This window comes from Fundulus heteroclitus, chromosome 9, assembly GCF_011125445.2.
Source record: "Fundulus heteroclitus isolate FHET01 chromosome 9, MU-UCD_Fhet_4.1, whole genome shotgun sequence".
Taxonomy (NCBI): Eukaryota; Metazoa; Chordata; class Actinopteri; order Cyprinodontiformes; family Fundulidae; genus Fundulus; species Fundulus heteroclitus.
In genome coordinates this window covers 12,525,009-12,547,543 of record NC_046369.1, presented here as the reverse complement: position 1 = coordinate 12,547,543, position 22,535 = coordinate 12,525,009, and the positions used below count along the sequence as shown (strand labels likewise).

The window sequence follows — 22,535 nt, the reverse complement described above, 5'->3', positions numbered from 1 at the left end:
ACATCCACATGCAGCGCAGATTTATGTGACTGCATTGTCTGTGCGTGGCGGCGGAGACAATAACGCTACCAGCCAGACGGTGCAGTAAAAAAAGAGCTTTGAATCTCTGTGTGGAACGTGGGTGTTCAACTCGACAATAAAAAATAGTATGAATAGAGACATCTACTTGTTGAGTGGTCCAAACACCTCATAATTATTCATGCAGAAAGGTATGTCAAGGCCTTAACTTGCAAGCTGCTGTTTCTTCATACTGAAAAAAATGGAGCACATTTTCTGCAACATCAAGGTCTGTCATATTTATGAAGAGTGTGTCGTTTATGAGGAGCTCCGATTTTGTAAAGTTTGTTTTTTTATATGGTGAATATGAACATTTCAGTGTGCTTTGAAGACAGGGAAGAATTTTTTACTTCTTTCATGACAGCATAATATTGTTTTCTTTTTCATATCTAACACAAACCTGCCAATCAGGTGCATACATCCTCTTTGATTGCCTCCCAGTGGTCAGATTATGATTAACCGAATTGATTTAAAAAAGGCCAACACCAGTGTAATCTCAACCACTCAAAGCATCTGGCATTCGGAGGTGAGTTATTCTTCATGAGCGCAGACAGAGTGTCTGCTTAGCTTAGCATGCAATTAAATAATACAATTATGGAGTCATTTCTGAAACATTTCCATAGCAGTTGTGTACATTTCATGGCACAAAATGCACATAAATTTAATTATATTTCAGTTTATGTTTGTCACAAAAATAGGAGTGGTGGGTTTCTCTCCAGCTTTAAAGCTCATGTATCTATTTTCATACCTATCAATACATGTTTACCGTGAGTGTACAAAATCAATCAACAATAATCCCAAAATCTATGAGAAATCAACTCACTGGAATTTGGTCCAACCATCTTGGTTTCTAGCTCCTGGATCTGCTTAACCAGCAGGGAGATGTGCTGCAACAGGTCTTTGTTCTGGAGCAGCAGTTGATGGACTCGAGCCTGGGCCTCCAGCCGAGCAGTGGCCTCGGCGTTCAGCTGGTCCTTCAGGAGATGCACCTTCATGGGTTGATGAAAGGGAACAAGAATGGGGGAAAGGTAGTAGATGGGAAACAGAGAGAGGTAACAGATCGATCAGCCAAGCATTGTTACAGACATCCTTTGACATAGGCAAACACCAAATTATTAAATGCTAGGTCCAGTGCCCCACCAAGCTGTGTTGGTAGCTTCTTATAAATCTGCTGAGAAATCAGCTTGAAGAACTTGGTTGAGTCAAATAAGGAGATAGAATGATTGCTCTTTTGCAGTGTGTTTAAACTGCATTGTGTTTAATCAAAGCAGCATGGAGCTAATGTCACAGAACCATCCGAGTGCTCTCACAGCCAGAATCGAAGAGATCAATCAGTGATAATCCAGTGCCGCTGAAGTGGCCATTGCTCAAGATCAGAAGCACAATACTAGGAGTGGAAGAAGTTTCACATTCGACAAACATTCTCAACTTTCTTAGAAGAGGTTTGAAAGTTATTAAAAAAACAAAGATACAACCATAACACAAGAGTGTGGTGGATCTACAAATCATCAACTTATTACCTCACAATTGAAACAGATGCATTCACAGCTGTTAAATTCAGAACAAAAAAAACTTACATGTTTGGCATATGCTGTATCTTTGTGAATTCAGTGTCTCCCACCAGTCCATACCAGCTCCATGTTTTAGAAACTTCCGATTTTTGAAACTGAACTATCCTTACAAGCAAAAACCGTTTACATTCCACCGGTGGAAGGATCTGTGTTATTGTAAATGAACTAATCTAAAATTAGCTGTAAAACTATTGGATTAGAAGACATACTGACATTAAGAGGAAGACAAAGATTTTCAGAACATTAAAATCTTCTCGGGCAGGATGTCATCATTCTTTCAAAGCTCAGGAGACCATGTCTCAGGCGGATACATTTCTACACAATTTGTTAAGGTCTGAACAAGGGTCAGAATACAACAGAAGAACTAGATCTCTATGTTAAATTAACATCTAAATTAAAATCTATCCATAGAGATAGAGATAGAGAGAGAGAGAGAGAGAGAGAGACGGTACCAAATTACACCAGAGATAATCTCAAAACACTTTTCTGTTTAACGTCATCTGGAATAGAAGTCATTTCTATTTCTTACATCCCAAAATAAAGAGATAAAAGGAGGAAAGTTTTTCAAGTGCAAAAGTTTATCAGTGCAGGACTCTTATTGGCTTCACCCAGAATGTTCAGGATGGATTAGCTTTCATTTTGGGGTTGGTATGCATACAAATCTTGTATTCATACCAAACAAACTTCAGCAGTCAACTGAAAATTCTAATGACTGTCGAAAGATGTAAGATCTTTGTGTTGAAATGATTGTGCCTTCATAAAATGTTCAAAGACAACTCATGGTGCTCGAGTGACAGCTCTGATCCTCATGTAACCTTAATGCCATAGTCTGCTGTGGTTTGCCGGATTAAAGCTAGCTCCATTTCAATTTAGGCCTAAAAGGCTAAAACTCGTTTTACACACTGAATGATTTATATAAAGGGGGGAGGCAGGGGAGAGAGCCATCATTCAGTCATCATCGTGCACACTCGAGCACATATCCATACCCACAGTCGGTTCCTGTGGCAGCAGCAACTCCCCTGTTTTCACTTCAAACTCTGCCCCTCAAATCAAATGTTTGCAGTACGTCTAGAACCACACAGCTGCTTTCAAGAAGTTCAAAGGAGAAAATGTCAAACTCTCTAATCCGGAGAGAAGTTTAGAAGAGGCTCAGCATTAAAGAAGGGCACTTATTAATGATTTTCTGACACCTTCGAATGATTTGATTTGGATCAATCTTGGAGCTTGATCACAGCCTAGGAAAGCTTCAAATACCGGCCGACTAAGACGCAACGAGGGACTGAGGCAAAAAAGAGGAAATACTCCCAGAGTTCCATGTTATTCAGAAAAAAAAAAAAAAAAAACGCCAAATGTTAAAGATGTAACAGTCAGGAAAGGCTCATTATTAATAATATTGCCTTGTTTCCTGACAGCAGTAAGACATTTTATATACCGCTTTGAGCGTAAAAATGACTTAATCAAAATCGACCGATGCTTGTGTGAAGGGCCGGCAGGTGCGGTTATCCATTTCCAAAGCGGAGTGAATCAAGGCCTCTCACAGAGATACAAGTCATTGAGACACGTAATGACTCCTGTTTTTTTTTGTTTTTTTTTTCTCATTTCAGCGCGGTGTGGTAACATGCAGCTGGTTACCGTGGCAGCATGAAGGCTCTTCGCTCCTGACGTCAGTGACGACAAATATCAAAGGAGAAAACAGCATAAAAAAAAAAACACTACATAACAAAGTAATTGGAAATGCAACAATACACCAAGGACGGCGTGACATTCTGAAACACTGCTGTGCAACATTGAGGAGTGGCCTCAAGATTTAGGCACGTTCTGACAGTCATTGGCAGTTTAAACAATCATGAAAACAATTTCGATTTATTCGACCAGGTGGAGGGCTGGCCGTTTACTGAATAGTACGATCACTCACCTTGCTGGTATCAACTTGGATAACCCTATTTTGCCTTTAATTTCTCACACTTAAATTCAACAATGTGTTGAATACATTCCTCAGAAACTTTGCTCCGTGTTTATCCGAAAGTTACTGCAGATCGGTTGACTGAACATCCATAATGCAAATCTCCTGTCCCACCACGTCCCCAAAGCATCATTGGTTTTGGAGGACTTTGAAGTAATCAAATTTCATGTTAAAAAAACAAACTGCTTAAGTTAATCTACACTTTAGAACAGGGGTGTCAAACATACGGCCCGCGGGCCGGATCCGGCCCTGTGACTAAATGCATTATCATTATAAAAAAAAAAAAAAAAAAAAAAAAAAAAAAATTTTTTTTTTTTTTTTTTTTTCCTGTCTGGAAAAAAATTAAATGTGGCAATAAGAATTGTTGTCTTAATGGCAAAAAGAGCTCATCAGATTTGACTTTCACAAGTGGAGCAGTACTGCTTTTGCCATAGTGCGCTGCTTGATTTATGAATGTGAATAGTTTTATTATGATTCATTCGGGGAATATCTCAAATGATATGGACACTACAATGGGAAAGTAGGGGAGGAAAGGAAGAACAAGAAGAAAAAAAAGAAAAGGTAGAGAATGATGAAACAATTATTGAAAAAAACATGTACTTTGTTTAATTGAAAATATGCAGTTCATATATTGTCCACGAGGGGCGTTGTGTTTTAATTAGCAGATTAAGCTTCAGGTGAGGAAAAATTTAAATCATTTCTTAATTTTTATCTGTTTGATGTATTTTGTCATGTAGGACAGTGTTTTTAACTTCCAAAAAATGTGAATAAATGTTTTTCAACATTGTATAATCACTGTGATCAGTTCTTATGCATAATGCACAAGTAAATGTTTAACTGAGTAAATGTATTGTTGATATTGCACATACTTTTCTTAAAAACGCTGAGGTTATTCATAATATATTGTGTAAAAGTGAAATTAATTTAATATAAAAATCAACACGTGTGGCCCTCTTGAGATCAGATTAAGCTGTATGCGGCCCCTCAACCAAAATGAGTTTGACACCCCTGCTTTAGAAGGTGTGCAATATCTTGTTGGAATTACTCATAACTCCAACAAGCCATAATAAAGGGATGGACATAATCAGGTAGCATGTAGTGTTTAAATAAAGCTGAATTGGTATCAAGTGGCCCAAAGTACACAAATTCGTCCAATTTTAGTGAGCCTGTTTATTTTAGCCTCAGTTTCTTGTTCTTCGCGGACGTTGGAGGCACTTGTTGTGATCATCTGCTTCAATGTTTGAACTTTTATTTATTTATTTTTTTTGTTGTTTTTTTTTAGAATAAAAGGCAAAGTGCATCTTTAAGTATATTTTAGACATATTTTTCATTAAGCCCAAGTTTTTTATTGGTCTGATGCAATATTATACTCTTAAATGTCTTGTTTTCATGAGCTATAAGTAGAGAATTATCATTATTAGGAGAAATGAGTTGGGTTTAATGAATATAAATTGTTTCACATAATAAAAAAATGTTCTGATTTCCTGAATTGTTACACATGCCCCAACACTAAGAGCTGCTGGGACTGAGTTCCCTGAACACTAAGCTCACACCATCTATGCAGTCAGGCAGGAACTGCTCTCCTGGCAACTGTCAAATCCTGACTGATTCATCTGACTGATTACCAGAAAGAGAAACATGATTTTTCACTTCAGAGAACCCTATTCTGCTCTAGAGTCCAGTGGCGACGTGCTCAACAGTGATCCATCCAACGGTTTTCAATTTACTTGGTGATCTAAAGCTTGGGGATCCAGCTCCTCAACCATGAAAGCCCAGTCCTGGACGCTGTTGGTCAGAATTAAAGCAAACCTGCACAAATTCCCCCACCAAATATGCAAAAAATAAATTAGTATTTTTAAAATCAATCAGTTTCTTGCCTTCATTTCTTGATTTTTGGTTCCTTTCATATTTTTTTGCTCTTTCCACTTCTCTCCTGCCCTATGTTTCTGTCATACAGGGCAACTTGTTTGACTGTTTTTATCTTACTAAACCAAGCCACCCCCCCATCTTGTTTAACAAGGAGCCAGTCGAATTGAGCGGCAGAGGACTCAGCCAAATTTCACAGCCTCCCATCATCGTCTACCTCCACTCCCACATCCACTTACACAGGAAAAACAAGCAGAGAGGAGGAAAGTCATCTCCTTTTATTACTCCTGCAGTGAGCGGCACAAAAACATGGAGTCCAGATTGTGTTGTGACCTTTGCAGAGCCCATTTGTAAAGAGCGACACCCTAATGATGACTCGGCTGGTGTAATTTACAGCGGACAGGACCCCGTATTGAGTGATGAAGAGAGAGGCTTTGCTCTAACACATGCAAGTCTGTTGACAGCCATATGAGCACATCCGTCTCTGCTCGGTTATTCATACAGAAGCTGCTGTGTGCGTTTCGCACTCATCCTGCAGTTAATTCCTTGCTGAGCCACACTGGCTTTAATTGAGATACTGAATGATTATTGGCAGAGGGAAACATGTTATAAGCAATAAAAATGGCTTAATTTTAGTTTAATTTAGTTTTTATGTTTCCTCAACATGAGGATAGCGCAACGTCTCATGTTGTGAAGGAGCCACACAAAGTCAGACATCTAAATCAGATAAAGCACAATAAACATCTAATTAATAGCTTTTTGCTTTAGGTCGTTAATTAAATTTATTGGACCTACCATGTCTTAATGTAACACAATTAGCTTTTTATGTGCTTTTTAGTTTCAATATTGCTGCAGAAAATGACATAAAGCACAAACATGAAACACAAATAGCATTCTCTCACAGATTAACTATTTTTATCATGCCTGTGTTTGGGCAACAAACAGAGATAATAACTGAAGATTTTAATAATGATCAGTGGTAATTTTACCTCTGGGTAACATTAGCTGACTCGGCAAACAATTAACCAAGCCGGTGGTTGTCAAAACATAAAAGATTCAGCAAAGCAGAAAGGAGCATATAAAAAAGTATTTAACTGAAGAGTGAACATATGATAAAATGGTTACCAAAGAGTAAAAATGCTTTGCTGACAATTTCAAAATCTTATTTTACTTTCAGTCAAGCCAAGAGTTTGGTTGTGTGGATTCTGACACTGTATTTTAAAACTATTAATATATTAATATTTAAAAAAAATCACAAACTGAAGAAAATATATTTAATTTCTAATAAGGAATTAAACTAGGAAACCCCCAACATTTACTCACCTTTTCAAACTAATACATTTACACATAAGTATCACATTAGGGCCACATGACTGGAATAATGTAACTCAGCTTTTTTAAAGGTGACTTTTTCATTTTAAATCTCAAACATTTAGTTGTGTGCTCCTTATTGTTCTGTTCAGAAAAAAGGACTCTGGCACCGGATGACGCTGGTAGGAGATTTAAAGGACGTCTCAAAAGAATTTGTAATAAGCCGATCGACTGTAAAGGAAACACTGCCAACATGCCCACGTCTGGCCATCCAGCCAAGCTCACCCTAAAAGCAGACCTCATGAAGCTGAAAGTAGTCTCTAAAAACCTAAAATGTCACAGCAGGACCTACAGCAGGCTCTTGAACCTTTTTCCATCAAAGTGTACATCCAGAACGAGACTGTTCAAGTTCAACCTCCCTGGGAGAGGTGTGAGAAGGAAACCTTGACTCTCCAACCAAAAACATAGGCCAGACTACATTTTGCCAGAGAAAGAGTAGACAAAAATCAGAGGTTCTGGAGCAGTACATTTTAGAAAAATAGGTCTCAATATGAACTCATTGGACACCAGAACACCTAATACACCTAAAACAGAATTACAGGAAAAGAACCTCATAACAAAGGTGAAGCATTGAGGTGTAGCCGTGTCTGCATAGTGCCATTATAGAATCTGCCATGAATTCTACTGTGTATCAGAAGGGAAATGTGAGACCATCTGTAAAAAAAATCTAACTGAACCAGAAATGGGGCCAGACACTGTAAAATGACAATGAGCTGTGTTCTGTTATTATGTGTAACTAAAAGATTTTATATTCAAGAGATGAAAAAAAATAACTATATTAGACATCATGACATTAGGATATATCTTAACAGGGTGTTCTGGTTTGTGTTCAGATGTCAGGCTGTATGCTCACAGGGCTATTTTATTTTTTTATTCCAACAAAAAAAAAAAGTCTCTAACAAAAATCTCGTATGAAAGAATAACCTAGAGTCTAAGCTACGCACATGAACTGGTCCTTTAAAAACCCTAAAACTATTTTGTCATTATTTTCTTGGAGGTTCTTCTCTTTCAACTTTCAGCTTCAAGAACAGATGAGTTCATCAGAGATGAAGCTTTTTTTATATATATATATATATCCTCAGGGTAGGTAAATCTGTGCCTAAAGCTGCTTGCAAAAAAAAAAAAAAAAAAAAAGAACTCGAGGAAGACTGAAGGGTTTTCAGGGCCCAATTCTGCCCTATCTGTCTCATTAAAAAGGGTACGAGGAAAGCGTATGAGCAACATGGCACCTAATATATTATATCGTGCTCTATTCCATCAGCACAAAATGAAAAGGCAGGCATGTGTGTAACGGCAATGCTGATAAAATTAAACTTTCTTCTAGACATTTCGTATGGTATTATTTTGGACCAGTCCAAAAGATATTTGCAGGCTCTTCGGCATGCACACGTCATTTCAACCCCGCCTAAGTGGAGTGAGTTTAAAAAGCAGGCAAATCTGTAAGCAGCACGATACTGCTTCATGTAGAGAACATGCTCTTCAGCAAATTAAACCACATTTCCACAATGTTAATGTCAAAATGAGAATAAAATTCAGGTGACGTAATTTAGAAGTGATTTGTGAGCAACTGCACTGCTCCTGCGGCTTTAGGGAAGCTAAAAACACTGCAAGTGATTGTTAACAACAACACAGCCTGTTTCAGCTGCAGCATTCAGGCAAGTAACGCCAAAGTATTAAAGCAAGGCCTTAGATAAAAAAAAAAAAAAACACCTTTTGTTCTTATGCTCTCAAGGGATTAAATTCCATTTAAAAATGTTCCTAAATATCATGTGCAATGTTATCTTTTGTAAGCAAAACACATGCAACTTATTTTTGTTATGTTTGATTTTGATATTTTGATGAGAATAAAAACGTATTCTAGTTTATCCCAAATCATGGTCTCCAGATCTGCGCATGTATTTTTTTATTGATCAGCTAAATCCCAGCTGTATAACGGGTTTACATGTCTATTTTCATGGGGTTAGTGGATAACCAAGCTCTGATGACTCGGGATGTATTTCAACCTAGCTTTAGTGGCAGGCAAGTGATGCGGACGGATCACATATCATAGCCATGTCTGAAGGGGCCTACTCATCGTATATGTTGAATCCAAATTGAGGACAAGCCTTTTTTTTTATGTGCAAACTGAAATAGAGCTGTATGTGCATATCAAGAAACAGAATTTCATCACGGTTTCAGAGGAATCAAAGTCGTCTATTACCAACTTTTACATAACCAACTACCAAAGGAATCCCCAGGCTTGCTGTGGGGATTTAAACAACCTCAATTGTGATAAAAATCCCTTGTGTTCAAGCTGAGAAGAAGAAATATATCCAAAAGAACTTGTGATGAAATTTTGGATTGTCAACGGACGACATTATGTGTTCAGACTGAACAAAAATGTTACAGAAAATATACATATTGAATATTACTTTGTCGTATATTGCTGTGAAACAGTTTTTACATCTGCTAGACTTTTTTTCTCTCAATTTTCTTGTCATTTAAATGCTTCAGAGAATGAGAGAAATTTTCATATTAGACAAAGATAACCAGACCAGATTAAAAAAAGGAGTTGTAAGTTATTATTTTATCTATTGATAGAGAAAATAAAATCCAAACCATCCAAGCCTTAGGTGAAAAAAAACAATTGCTCCCATTACCTGATACTTGGTTGTGCTACACTTGGTGGTAAAATCTACCATCCACTAACAAACTGTTAGAGGTCATTCCACAGGACACCAAATAGATTTAAATGTGGATTTTGTTGAAGCCCCTCCTTTATTTATTTTGCCATTGGAAATTTTATTTGCTGGTCTGCCTTGGATCAAACCCCAAAACACATCAGGGCAAAGACTGGTTCACCCCAAAGATCCGGTCTCCTGGCAAAACCAGAATAATGGTGTGTTTGCTCTTAAGTGCCAGGAGGATTGTGACCAGTAACACATTGGGGAAACAAAAGGATGGCACAGCTCTTCTGACCAACATCGGCAGGCCAAGATTATGTGGTTTATACTCATCTACAGGCCAGTGGTCACTCTTTCAGGGATGAAGATTTTCTCATTCTGGATAGAGAGGAACAGTAGTTTGAAAGGAGTGTAAAGGCGGCCATTTTTATGAGGAGAATTAAACAGGGTGGAGGCCTCCAGGCCAGTCTCTTAACTATGCTTTTATTGCAAGCATGACTCGGCCCCCTGGAAAGCATAAGTGACCATCAAAGCACGATCAGCTGGTAGGCCGTTGGTCCTCTTTTGCATGTGAACAACCAGCTTTGATTGTGACATTTAATCTTACTGAGTCACTATGTAAAGGCGCTGCTTATAAGACTGACTTTACCTTCAACACCGACTGAAGAAGCCTCTTAGAGAAGAGATCAAACTTTATACACAGGGCCAATTTGGTTCAGAAAGACCTTTATATGTATACATTACAATCCTCATTTGAAAACTACATTTTGTATTTAATCCCATTTTCGTTGTCTAATATTGACGTTTGTTTGTTGATCTGAAACATCAGTCTGACAAAAAAGCAAAAGCAAGCTTTAAAGGGGCAAACCCCCCCCCCCCCCCAACACTGGGTTATCACTCACATGTGCTTGGGCTTCTGAGTGCATGCGAGCTTTAAGGCATGACGTAAGGCATGGCATTTGTGTCAGTCTAAGAAGAGGAGGTCTACACCATCAATGAAATGGAGGCTGATGTACTGACATTAAGAGAATCACTTCAAAACGAATCTTTAAGAAATAATGGGAACAGAAACAAAGTAAGTCTTTGCTAATTTTAAATAAAAAGGCCCTATCATAATTTTTTTTTTATCAACATAACACTACAGCGAGAAAAGAGACTGAAATGCAACATCAGAATTCACATATAGGCCATTATCTTGCTTCTTTGGAAACAAATAGTTTTCATACTGAGGGCAAGAAGATAAACCTTTAACTAAAAGTGCAGACAAAGTACCAATTACAAAGGTGAATGACTTTTGTTTCACCATGGTAGTACCCAGTAATGAACTTTCTACCACCGTGACTGTCTGCTCTGTTATCAGTGTCCTAAAATTAAAGCAGCTTGGAGCACCTGGAACATCTCGTTAAAACTCTAATTAGGCAGTCCTTTCATCACTTTTATTGTTCAAAGACTATTTCCCAAGAGACCAGTACCAAGGACAGTTTTTGTATTCCAAATGCATTTTTTCTTTTAATAGCTGGAAAATTCTCTACCAAGCTTCTTCTCTCATTTTCAAACAACACATTTTAAATAATCTGACCCTTACTTAACTTCTTCTAGTTAGGGTTCGCATATGGGTCAGGAAAGGGGTACACTTAATTTTTTTTTTTAGCTACACATATTACTGGCATAATCACACATAAAGTCAGTCTTTCATTTTGTATCCTTCCAGTTCAGGACCAAATATCTTTAAGGAAGACATTAGTTATTGATTTAAAACTTTAAATCTTATGATTTCAGGCCAACTGTGTTTTATTTTTGTCACATAAAACTAAATTTAGGGTCTTTTCTGAAGCCTCTGAGCAGTGAGAGGTTTGAACGAGCAACGCACAAGAAGTTATTTACAGTGGGAGTATACTGCAGAACATGAACTCAAACATAATGGAAAAAATACCTCAAGGATTATACTTCCTCTATTTTAAAATTAATAAAACTGGGGTTACCAGACAAGTCCCTTATCATACAAAACAGAAACACAGCGACTCTCGGAGAGTACAAGGGGATTAGGAGTGCTTGTTTGCCGTTACGCAACAGGCTGAGGATGCACTCCTTATACAGGATTACCAGCACCGCTTTGCTTGCCCACGCTAACTCCCTTTGATCTCAAAACGTTTGAAAACCCTCCAACAGGCTCTTTCCCAGCACTTTTGTCAGTTTGGAGAAAGAGCTTGATGGTGAAATTGTCATTTTACTGCCATGACATGGAAACCATTAGAAATGTGCTTATAGAGCAAGATATGTGGAAGAAAGGTGTGTTGGAGAAACAGTTACTGGAATGGCGACGGACATCGATTGGTCCAGTAATCTTCAAACTGGTGGTTCCTTCTCTGCCTGAACATGGCAATACAGTAAATTGGCTCACTAAATTCTTTAGGTCCATTTTATACCTTTTGACCAAATGGAAAGGACAACTACTGGTGAGCTAAAGCTGAACTTGACTTTCTTATGGTTTGCTTTTTCCAAATTGCTGACAAGAGAGGTATGCAACCTCAGTAGTGAATGCACCCTGAACTGTGCATCTGAGTCAACACTTTGTGGAACCACCTTTCCTTCTAACTGCAGCGGCTGTTAGGCTGTCGGGGAATCTCTCCATCCGCTTTGCTGAACACTGACATTTTTCTGCGCTCTTCTTTACAAAATGGTTCAGTTGGATTGGACTGACATTGTTTCTTAAGTGGTGCCAGAGATTCCCAGTGTGACCTGGGTCTGGACTAGGTCATTCTAATAACTGAATATACTTTGATCAAAACCATTTTATAGGAGCTCTGGATGTTTCTTTGGGGGTCATTGTTCTGCTAGAAGGTGAACATAAGCTTCAGATCTTCTGCTTTTTTCTAGGATCGCCTTGTATTCAACGGCATCCACTCTGACCACCTTCCCTGTCCCTGCTGAAGCAAAGCATCCCAGCAGCTTGAGGCAGCCGTCGGCATGTTTCACAGTGGAGATGGTGAATTCAGGATGATTTACAACGTTAGTTTTCCATCACACAGTGCTTTTAATGTAACCCGAAAGGTTTAACCTCCTTCTCATCTGACCAGAGCACCAAAGTCCACGGTCGCTGTGATCCCTTTGAGGCGTGTGGCAAACTGGAAACAAGACTTCTTTTTGGCTTTCTGAACATTCCCATTTTTTTCCACAGTCTTGTCAACACGTTCTCCCACCTGAGCTGTGGATCTCTGGAGGTTCTCAAGAGTCCCCATGCTCATCGAGGCCCCTTCTGATTAATGCCCAGCCTTCCAGTTGATGTGCAACCCTATCTCCACATGTGTTTTCAATTGGCATACATTTCCTGTTTCCCTCTGATGCACTGCACAATGATCCATGGGATGTTGTTTTATAGCCTAGCTCTGCTTTTAACGTCTCTGCAGCGTTATTCCTGACTTGTCTGGTGTGTTCCTTGGTATTTATAATTCAGTTTCTCCACTAATGTTCCCTTACAAACCTATGAGGTCTCCACCGAACTGATGGATTTATACAGAGATTTAACAAGACATAAGTGAACTTGGTCTTTTAGGCTAGTTTGGAAAGTAATTGATCAAACTGGATTTCCTAGCAGGGTTTTAAATTAATGATTTTTTATATTGTTATTTTTAAATGAAGAAATTAAACTATGCATGCTTTAACTACCACCTGACAAATGTGTGCTACATTGGGTTGGCATAACACAGAAAACCCTTGACATTGGCTATGGTAATGTAAGAAAGTATGAAAAAAGTCAAAGGCTAACAATACTGTCAGGGTATCTCCAAGCTTTGTACACTCACTGAGAAGACAGAGGAGGCGGCAAGTGAACCGGTCAGAAAGCAAGATCTGGTTTAGCGGTCATTTGGTACAGATGCAGACCAGCGATGCAGACGCCAAGGATTTGATGGCACGGAGCTGCTGTATCCAGGAGGGAGAGCACAAGGTCAAGAGTCAAGTGAAGCACCAGAAGCTACTACTGGTGTATCTGACAATCAGGCAAAAGTGTGAGAGAAGATCCCAGAAACAGACCGAACACTGTAGACATCCTTCACAGTATTACCAGCTCTTGACAGAGTCAGATAGGACTTTGCACGAGGTTTGATGTAGGAAAAACAGAAAACATAAAATCAAGTAAGAGAAAAGACGCTGAATTTCCGAGCGAACCAAGATCTGAGCTCCATCAGGCAAACGCTAGAGCAGCAGCTGCACTGCGAGCTGTCATCATGAAACAGATAACCATCGCATCCCCTCAATTTCACGACTTCATTAAAGATCTCCACTTCCACTCATCGCTAAGTGAGCAGCGGTTAGTGCTAGCCATCTCACTAATTTACCTCCATTTACTGTGACCTCTGCTCAGGCTCTTCGTCGGGTCTCAACAACAAAAAAAATGATTCCCCAGTTTTCCTCTCAGAGCCATAAAATCTGAGGCGGTTTCAGCAGCTGAAGGCGTCCGCGGTGAAAGCAGTCGCCTCTGCACCTCTTATTATAATTCCTTGCATAATGAGGGAGCAGAAAACACTCTACCTTTTTATGCTCGTACGGCACTTTGCAATGAAGCTGGGGAGATTAATAAACCAAGATTTGTAAAGTACAAACAGAAGATGAATGGGAAGAAGGTTATAGACGCAGTGATTTGCATAATGCATAAAGAACGTTATTTATGCAAATTGTGAAAATGTCAATTCATTTAGAAACGTTAAGAAGTAATGATCATAAAAAAATTATGGTATGAGCCTGCTGAGTTTCTAGATGAATAATCTTCAAGTGGTTAAGAAAAACAGATTTCTAAAATGTAACAAAAATGTATTCTTTTACTTCCTATTTTCTTTTAAAGTGTACTGAAAAGACAGGAGCATGTATATTTATTCTTACTGGTCATGTTGTTTTTGAGACTAACACATCTGAACATAATAGCAATTCCTTCAAGAAATTTAAGTGAAACATAATAAGGGTAACATGAGGGTTAATGAGGGTAACAATCAAGTTTTCCAAGAGCAATCTGGATGATGTTGTTTTGATTTAAAAAACAGTGCACTTTAATTTTAATTAATTTTATTTCATTCATTTTAGTTTGAATTTACAATCAGTGTCATTAAATCAGCAATATTGGAAATAGTGCAGAAGGAGTTCTGGAAATCCATGATATTACGTTTTTGCCTTGTGGAGAGCAGACTGACAGTGATGTAAATTGTGATTTCCCACAGTAAAAGTGTTGTGTCATGATTATGGTGTACAAATTAATCACTGAGTAACTTAAATCAAAATGTATTCGTAATTCAAGTTATTAACCACCCCATGAACTCTACCACCAACACACAAACGGTTTTATGTATTACACTATATTTGTTTTATCTCTCGGCCAGCTCTGTCTTTTGAAAGAGACTATGCCTCTCGCTGGAATTACATGTTTAGAGAACAGAAAAGTTGAATTTAAAGAAACAAGTTATAAGTTAGAGAAATTAAATTTATTATGCTTTTTAAACTTAGTAACTTCCAGATTTGCAAAACTAGTGAAACGACACCACCGGAAAATAATTTTAAAGAGTCCAACAACTTGTTTGTTGTAAAACAGCAAACAATGGACTGGTTTCTATCTGCAGCCTATTTAAAAAGTGTGCAACAGATTGTTTCTAGTGTTTTTACAAGAGGCAGTTAACAAGGATTATAAATGTCCCTACTTCCATTTATTAAAGAAACAAACATGTCAGGAGTTGATGAAAGTATGAAAATACAAATATAAGAAATCTCCAATAGGGAAAATACTTCCTTGTTAATATTTAGCTTGTTAATATTCTGCAGAGCTTTAGCAGACTCTTGACTGGAATAAAACTAATCTAAGAAATCTGACAAGCTGTTAACGAGTTAAACAGACAAACCAAACCGTCCTGAAGAGTGGATATAAGTAGCTAAAAGTGAAGTGGCTCAACATTAGCTGCAGACAGAGAGAGAAGACACAACAGGTGAAAGCTAAGGACCTGACTTACATGGTGTTCTTTCTTTTTTATGCTAAACATAACAAAGTTTATGCATGAGAAATGGCGGCTAATGATTGGGGCAGCAATTGTCCATAAAAAAAGGAAAGAAAGAAATGGCCATAGTTGACAGTGCAACTCTCCATCATGCAATCACAAATGCTGCTTTTGACCTTTTCTGCCATTAAGGACTAAGATAAGTGAGCCGTTTTGGGCCTTGGGGACCGGCTCCCCACAGGTCTCAGTTGTTTCTTTTTCTAACACTGCTGATTTCATCATAGAGACCATCACCTGGATTCTGCAGACTGAAGGGATATTTTAACTATTTAAATCAGTTGTGCTGGAGAAGGGACACTTATAAAACTTTCAGGACTACAATGATTTCATGATTTAATTTCCTTTTGGGATTAATAGTCTTTTTAAAAGTTAATAAATAAAAGTATTTTTGAATTCAATTGAATAACCAAAAATGCCCAGCTATGAAGGGGGGCTTTTGTATCGTATCAAGGTGAAAAGAGTATTTCCGCTGCTCATCTGAAATACCTTCCTATCCAGAATAGTCAGAGTTGACACGTGGTTTACTTGGGAAATGGTTTCTGGTTATGTTTCCAGAGCCAGAGGAAAATGGTTTTTACTGACAATTACAATGACACCCTTGCCCAGTTCGAAGTTGTAAATGAAAACTAGTTCATTATAATCTTACATGATTAAATAAAGGTTAAAAAATTACATTCAATGTTGAATGATGTATTGTGGCTGGGAAACCTTAAAAACCAGGCATGTTTTTGGAACTTGGGCAATTATTTGACACTTCTATAAACTTTCAAGACACTGAAACTCTTAAACTTTAAACAAAGAAACTATATTTGATATATTTTTTTTAACTTCATTTCACTTTATACATTTTTATGCAAAATACAAAGCATCTTTGTCTTGAAAGCCAGTAGCATTTTGCCCATTTCTGACACCCGTACCCTTTTCAAGTACGCTTCCAGCATCACACGCATTTGAAGAGATAAAGCAGTGTTTGGTTCGTTGAAGCTGAAAATCATTTTAAGAGAGGTGCAACAAAATGAAAGAGGATTAATTCGGCAAAGTTACAAAAGAGGAATGTATTTTCTGATGAGCTAAATAAACCTATACTCAACCTATGCAGCTAAATAAACCTATACTCAAAATCTCATAACATCTCACAGCATTAGATAAAGGATGTTTGTGCACTTTCTTTTAAACAGATGAATTTTCAAGAAGTGTTATTGTTGTTTAAATTACATTTATGCCTTTTTCACTGCAATTCTGTGAAGTTTTTTTGTTTTGGTTGCATAATTCACTAGAGGCGGCATCTCTGTAAAATCAGACGAGACCTGCTGTCTGAGACCTGTAAATTATAAATTAAGAGACATATCGGTTTTACACATAACAGAGTAAGATTTTCTTTTTTTTTTGGGACAAAGGTAAAAAAAAAAAAAAATTCTGCAAACCCAGCAGACCCGACCCAATTTTTCTGACCTAAAAGTAAAGCAGGCTTTAGTTCTTCAGAAAAACAAAAACACACAAACTCACGCTCTGTGTACAGAATGATTCTTCTTTCTTTATCTTCCAAGTACCATAGTGGTCTCTATTTCTTTATTAATGCTGTTGCAAAGAAGCCTATGGCAACTTTAGCCATGTTATGGATAGTTTGTCAGTGAGAGACTATGGGATGTTTTAGAGCCAAGACAAAGTAACAGATCAGGATTTTCACCAGTGTGCAGGCAAACACTTCGATGTGAGCTCATGCATCCACAGTGAATACATCTGCCTGAAAACATCAGCTTCACAAGCTCTCTGACAGAGTATTCTGGATGCCTAGGTGGTTCTGGGGGTTGTGTATGAACTGCCCCTAAAGAAAAAAATGTCAGTCAGTGATTTGTATAGACCTTTCCATATTCTAAATATTGGTGACCTTAACAAAATCAACATATAACAATGGAAACATAAAAGAAGATATAACAAGACAAAAAAACAAGTTAAAAGGAATGTAAACAAACCAAAATAGATTAAACAAGGAAGATACAACCAGAAGTGCCAACGTAGTTTTGGGTAGTAAAAGCCTGCCTGAATAAAAAAAAAAAAAAAATCTTGAGCTGTGTTTTAAAAAGACCAAGTTCAGTTGCAGATCAAATATTTAGTGGAAGCTGATTTCAGAGTTGAGGTACAGCCACAGAAGAAGCTCAATCACCCCAATGTTTGTAGTTTGTCCATGGAAGTGTGAGTAAATGCTGACTGACCTCAAGGACCTGGTGCAATAGAAAACCTCAATAACTCAGATAAATAAGGGCGCTAAAGCTGGTTAGAGCTTTGAAAACAAACAATAAAAGGTTCAAATCCTAAAATGGATGAGAAGCCATTGTAGTGAAAATAAGACAGGTATAACATGTTTCTGTCTGGGAGGGTGAGTTTAAAGGTGAGCTGCTGCGTTCTGGACAAGTTGGAGGTTGCTAAGGGGTGACTGGGGGACACAGACATGGAAAGCGTTGAATTTTCAGCTCTGGAACAGAGAAAAGCATGAACAGCCTTCTCGAGGTCACAGCGGTTTGCTTGACCTCAGTTAAAAGGCGTAGATGATAAAATCCAGACTGAACTACAGAGGTGATTTGCTTCTTAAATTTCAAAGGGTATATAGCCACATTATATGCTTAAAAAAGACCAAAAACTGTTTGATCATGATTAAAATAAGGTTATATACACCAAGCTTCCATCCTGATAATGTTTGGATGGTCTTTTTTGTGGATAAAAGTGGCCTCTGACCCTCTACAATGCCAAGCAGCAAAGTTGTAGCTCGGTGTGATCGAACATCAACCGTTATTAATTAAATACACCTATCCACAGCAACTTTTAAGAGCCTCATATCAGAACATTTACTCACATCAGTCATACTGTATTCCCAGCAACATTCCAGTCTTTTTCCTCTTGGAATCATATAATTTTTTGCATTTTTTCCCACTGGATCTTGGACCATTCTTTATTGTTTCGCTGGGAGATGCTAACAGCTGTTAGCCGCTTCCTTGTTTCAACCCCTGCTGCGCATGCACAGTACATACTTACGTTAATATTGTAAGTAAACATAAAATGTATTTACTAACAAATTTGGCTAAAACAAAGCATAAAACACCAGAACAACAACTAATATGCCAGCCAGATGTAAGTTTTCATTAAAACGTTGTATGCAATCAGAATGTACACATTTTAAAATAAGTCAAATAACATGACTATGCACCTTTAAATCCTTGTTGAAAATGATTTCTAGGTTTTTGACACAGTCGCAGAAATTGACAGCAAGAACTCCAAATACGAATACAAACACAGTCGTGGACGAGATAGGAGGACAGAGTGGTCCATAGTATCAAAGGCTGCTCTAAGGTCCAGAAGCACCAGAGCTAAAGGGCTAATTCTATAGATTTACTGAGATAAACTGAGTTTACTTAAAAAAAAAAACACACACACACAACAAAAAAAATAAAATAAAAATTGAACAGAAAACATTTGACAGACTCATGGGGTAGTCAGCTGATAGGAGCAGATTTTATGCCAATGGACGAGCTGCATCCTTTTATCCGGCTACTGATCTAAATGAAGTCTGAGGTTAGCCAGAGTAATTCCTTTGTGACGTCAGACAATTTACAGATAAGAGGAGAATGTTTCCTTTTCAACAACACTATTTCACTATTTGGTAAGACTTACTTAAAAGGCATTTACACAAATAATCAATAAACGGGCTAAAATTAACCTTTCAGATGTTCAAGATCTCATGTTTGGTCTCTTATAAGAGAGTTTAACATAGCGGCAGGTGGTTTCATATAAATAAAAAGATCCAGCAACGAGATGGAACTTTAGGAAATAACATCACCATTACAGGCCAAAGTAATGTTTGGAGCAAAGTGCTGTATTTTGGGCAAGGTAAGGGTTCATTTAGACTCTCATAATACAATTAGCTAGTCAGCAATGTAACAAGAAGAACACACAGCCAAAATTAATCTGTGTTTTATTTTAATATAATTTATAACCAATGACAAATTATTATGCAGATAGCCCTTGTCCAAAGGAGATTGTTCACTGATCAGTTAAGGTGGGAAAAACCAAAAGGAGCTGTGAGCCATACACCAAGTCATCGCAACTGACTAGACACTAAACGTAAACAGCAACGTGAAGATAACTAACAAAGAAGAATAATGTATTTAGTAAAAAGTAGATGAAACAGAAATCTGGTCTGAGGGCTCCCACAGTTTTTGAGTCATTCATCTCAGTCTTCAAGCTCTCTGCCAGAGCAGTTATTTTAAAAAGTTGATAAAAAAATGACCCCATGGTTTAAGAATGAACCATTGTGTGCGCCTATGTGCAGAGGACATCTGCATCAATTTGACTGTTTATGTTCACATTTCAATTTTCAATCCAATTTTTTCAAGCTCTAACGTTTGCCAACCAGAGGAAAACCTGGCATAAGTTTGTATTTACAACTGAAGCATTTCACAAGATGAGTGTGACTTTTTTAAACTGAAAATTATATCTGACAACTGAGGTTCAAATGGTTGGCTAATTAGACCTGAGTCAGTCATGTAAGTCTATCTAAAGCTTTACTCTGAATCTGGATTCAGATTTTGTATCTGGAAAAAGACATTTTCTCTCCCACATGGCCTAATGAGATGTTCAGAATCAGTAGCCATTTTTCATGTTATCAACACGCATTAGAAGTAGACTTAAAAGAAAAAAACTTTCTTGAGGAAGAAGAGATGTATACCAGGAAGGGTGATTGTATTTATCACTTTGAAAATCCACCCTTAGGGTATATCATGGTAAATGTCAAATTTATCACTGCATGAAAAGTGAGATTTTCGTCCCCGTAAACTACCGCAGATCTCCCTAATTTTCGGCAGTTAACGACAATTTGCAACCCGTGCTTGTTGCCGTTTTCAGTGCCACAAATTGTCGGAACCGGACTCTGACGTATGTGGAGAGCGATCAGCTGCACTAATGGCCCTAATTAGCATATGAATGCAGCGAACCCGCGCGGCTGGCCAGGTCTGGCTTGAATAACCTACTCAGTATTGGCTGAAACCACTATTTTTAAATAAGTAAAATCGCTCCTGATTGGCAGCAAAACCACACGTGGCCAGGGCAGGCCAGAATGTTCTTACTCAGTATTGGCTGAAACCATTATTTTCAAACTAGTAAAATCACTCGTGATTGGTTGGTTTATATATATATATATATATATATATATATATATATATATATATATATATATATATATATTTATGTTATCTTATGTAGGCTACTACACTATCATTAGGCTACCTTCAAGGACATGAATGAATTTATACAGGAAATTAACATTTGCCAGGAAGATGTTTATGCAAAGAAAGAGCTTTATTAAAAAAACACACACACAACTATATACAACGCGAGGATCTTCCCACACATGCGTATCCAAAAAACTACTACCCCGTGAACTGTCCGTTTGCCTCCTCGGGGTTGTAGGCAACTGCTGGCGGCGTTCTTTCCGAGGGAGGTCCGATGTGCAGACGCCTACTGTGCGTGTCTCTGTACTTCGGCGTCGCCTCTAACCGGGACTGCAGCTTCACACAGAGTTCAGAGAGATCCGGCCTACGAAATGACGGCGGTACAATCCATCCAGAGACCCCGCCAACGACGCCATCTTCCTCGTCAGACATGAGGTCGACGGTGGCGGACATCCAGAGTTCCACTTCCTCATCAGCTAGCACGCTCTGCCTCGATTCCTGCAGCTGTAAAAAACAAAACAATGAATCAGTATTATGCGATGGGATGCACTGCGTATGGACACAACACATCTATCAATGCACCTGAAAAATAGTCACCAAATAAAGTCTTACCCTCTTTCTTCTCGCTCGACTCCGAGCTGAATTCTTGGCAGCTTCCGCCTGCATTGAGTTCTCTGGCTGCGTATATCTGAAGCTCCTGCGTACCGTCTCGTAATACGTCTTACAGGCGGCTGGAAAACAAATGAGAGTGGTATGAATAAAAACCAAACGCAAGTCACAGTAACATTAAAAACAAGGGAGAAACAGTAAAACAAGTCCCTTACACACAATGTCGTCTTTATCAATATAGTGTAAATCGAGGCTTGCAGTTATTGCTCCGAGCAGATAGGAGGTAACTGCCTCATTATGAGGCGTGCTTAGTCTGTGAAAACAAAATGTACAGTTATGATCGGTATCTATCCGTATCTATTCCCTTTTATCGCAGAATGAAAGCATATTCTTTAAATCTTACCCTTGCGCCGGTTCATAGCGCCTGCAATTTGTCTCCGAGTTGTGAAGACGGCGTACTGTAAATCACAAAAAATACACCCTTAGCTTTGGGTTATGGCTAGGCTACTTTTAGCTTAGCTAGCAGTCAAATATATTCTTACCGCAAGCTTTTGTGCATCCGTCTTCTCTTGATGGAGTTAGTCTCTCCAGCACAGTTCTTCGACTGCAGAGCCGCCATCTTGTCCTCTATGGACAGCAACCTGGAGTTTACCGAATTCTGCAGTTGAGTGAACCTCTCATTCATGTCGGCAGTATGTTGAGTAAGCTGACGAGACGGTCCACTGATAGCAATCAGCAGTTTCTTCTCGTCAGTCTGCGGACTGGCTGAAAGTTGTGGATCGCGTCCTAGAGGAGTTGAACGCGAGACGTTGTCCGGCATACCAGTAAAATCCAAACACAGTAAAGTCTTCGTCTTCGTCTTCTTCTTCTTCTTCTTCTTTTTCTTCTTCTTTAGGATTTAACGACAGCTTGCATCCATAGTTGTTGCATTACTGCCATCTATTGGATCCTAATATATATCCTTCAAATCCTTATGATCCCAGAATAAAAAAAAAAAAAACGAAAAATCTTTGTACATCCCTTTTCTATACTAATGCAGATAATGAATCACTACAAATTATTATTTTATTTATATTTGTATCCTCCACCCATTCTAAAGCTAATAATATAGCACATAATTCTACCGCATATATACTAAAATAATTAGATGTTCTTTTTGAAATATTAATTTTTAATTC

General features: G+C 38.2%; 2 protein-coding genes across 3 annotated transcripts in view; both read right to left on the bottom strand.

Annotated features, from left to right (window-relative positions):
• Positions 1-22,535, bottom strand: part of LOC105932879 (carboxyl-terminal PDZ ligand of neuronal nitric oxide synthase protein) — a 218,386-nt gene that overhangs the window by 33,301 nt on the left and 162,550 nt on the right. For both annotated transcript variants that reach the window (XM_036141025.1, XM_021321329.2), the window contains exon 9: positions 881-1,046. In XM_036141025.1, coding sequence (XP_035996918.1) covers positions 881-1,046 — 166 coding nt within the window. The remainder of the gene's footprint in view (positions 1-880; positions 1,047-22,535) is intronic.
• On the bottom strand, positions 20,853-22,375 carry LOC118564146 (uncharacterized protein C14orf93-like). The gene is made up of 5 exons (XM_036141026.1): positions 21,900-22,375; positions 21,761-21,815; positions 21,573-21,670; positions 21,361-21,479; positions 20,853-21,252 (listed from the first exon to the last, which is right to left on the bottom strand). The coding sequence occupies exons 4-5, from the start codon at positions 21,412-21,414 to the stop codon at positions 20,947-20,949; spliced, it is 360 nt and encodes a 119-aa protein (XP_035996919.1). The 5' UTR covers positions 21,415-21,479; positions 21,573-21,670; positions 21,761-21,815; positions 21,900-22,375; the 3' UTR covers positions 20,853-20,946.

Excerpts from the sequence above, each read along its gene's own strand:
- LOC118564146 (XM_036141026.1), bottom strand. The coding sequence starts at position 21,414 with ATGCAGGCGGAAGCTGCCAAGAATTCAGCTCGGAGTCGAGCGAGAAGA. Across the intron at positions 21,253-21,360 it reads GTCGAGCGAGAAGAAAGAGG|CTGCAGGAATCGAGGCAGAG; the intron begins GTAAGACTTTAT and ends TGTTTTTTACAG.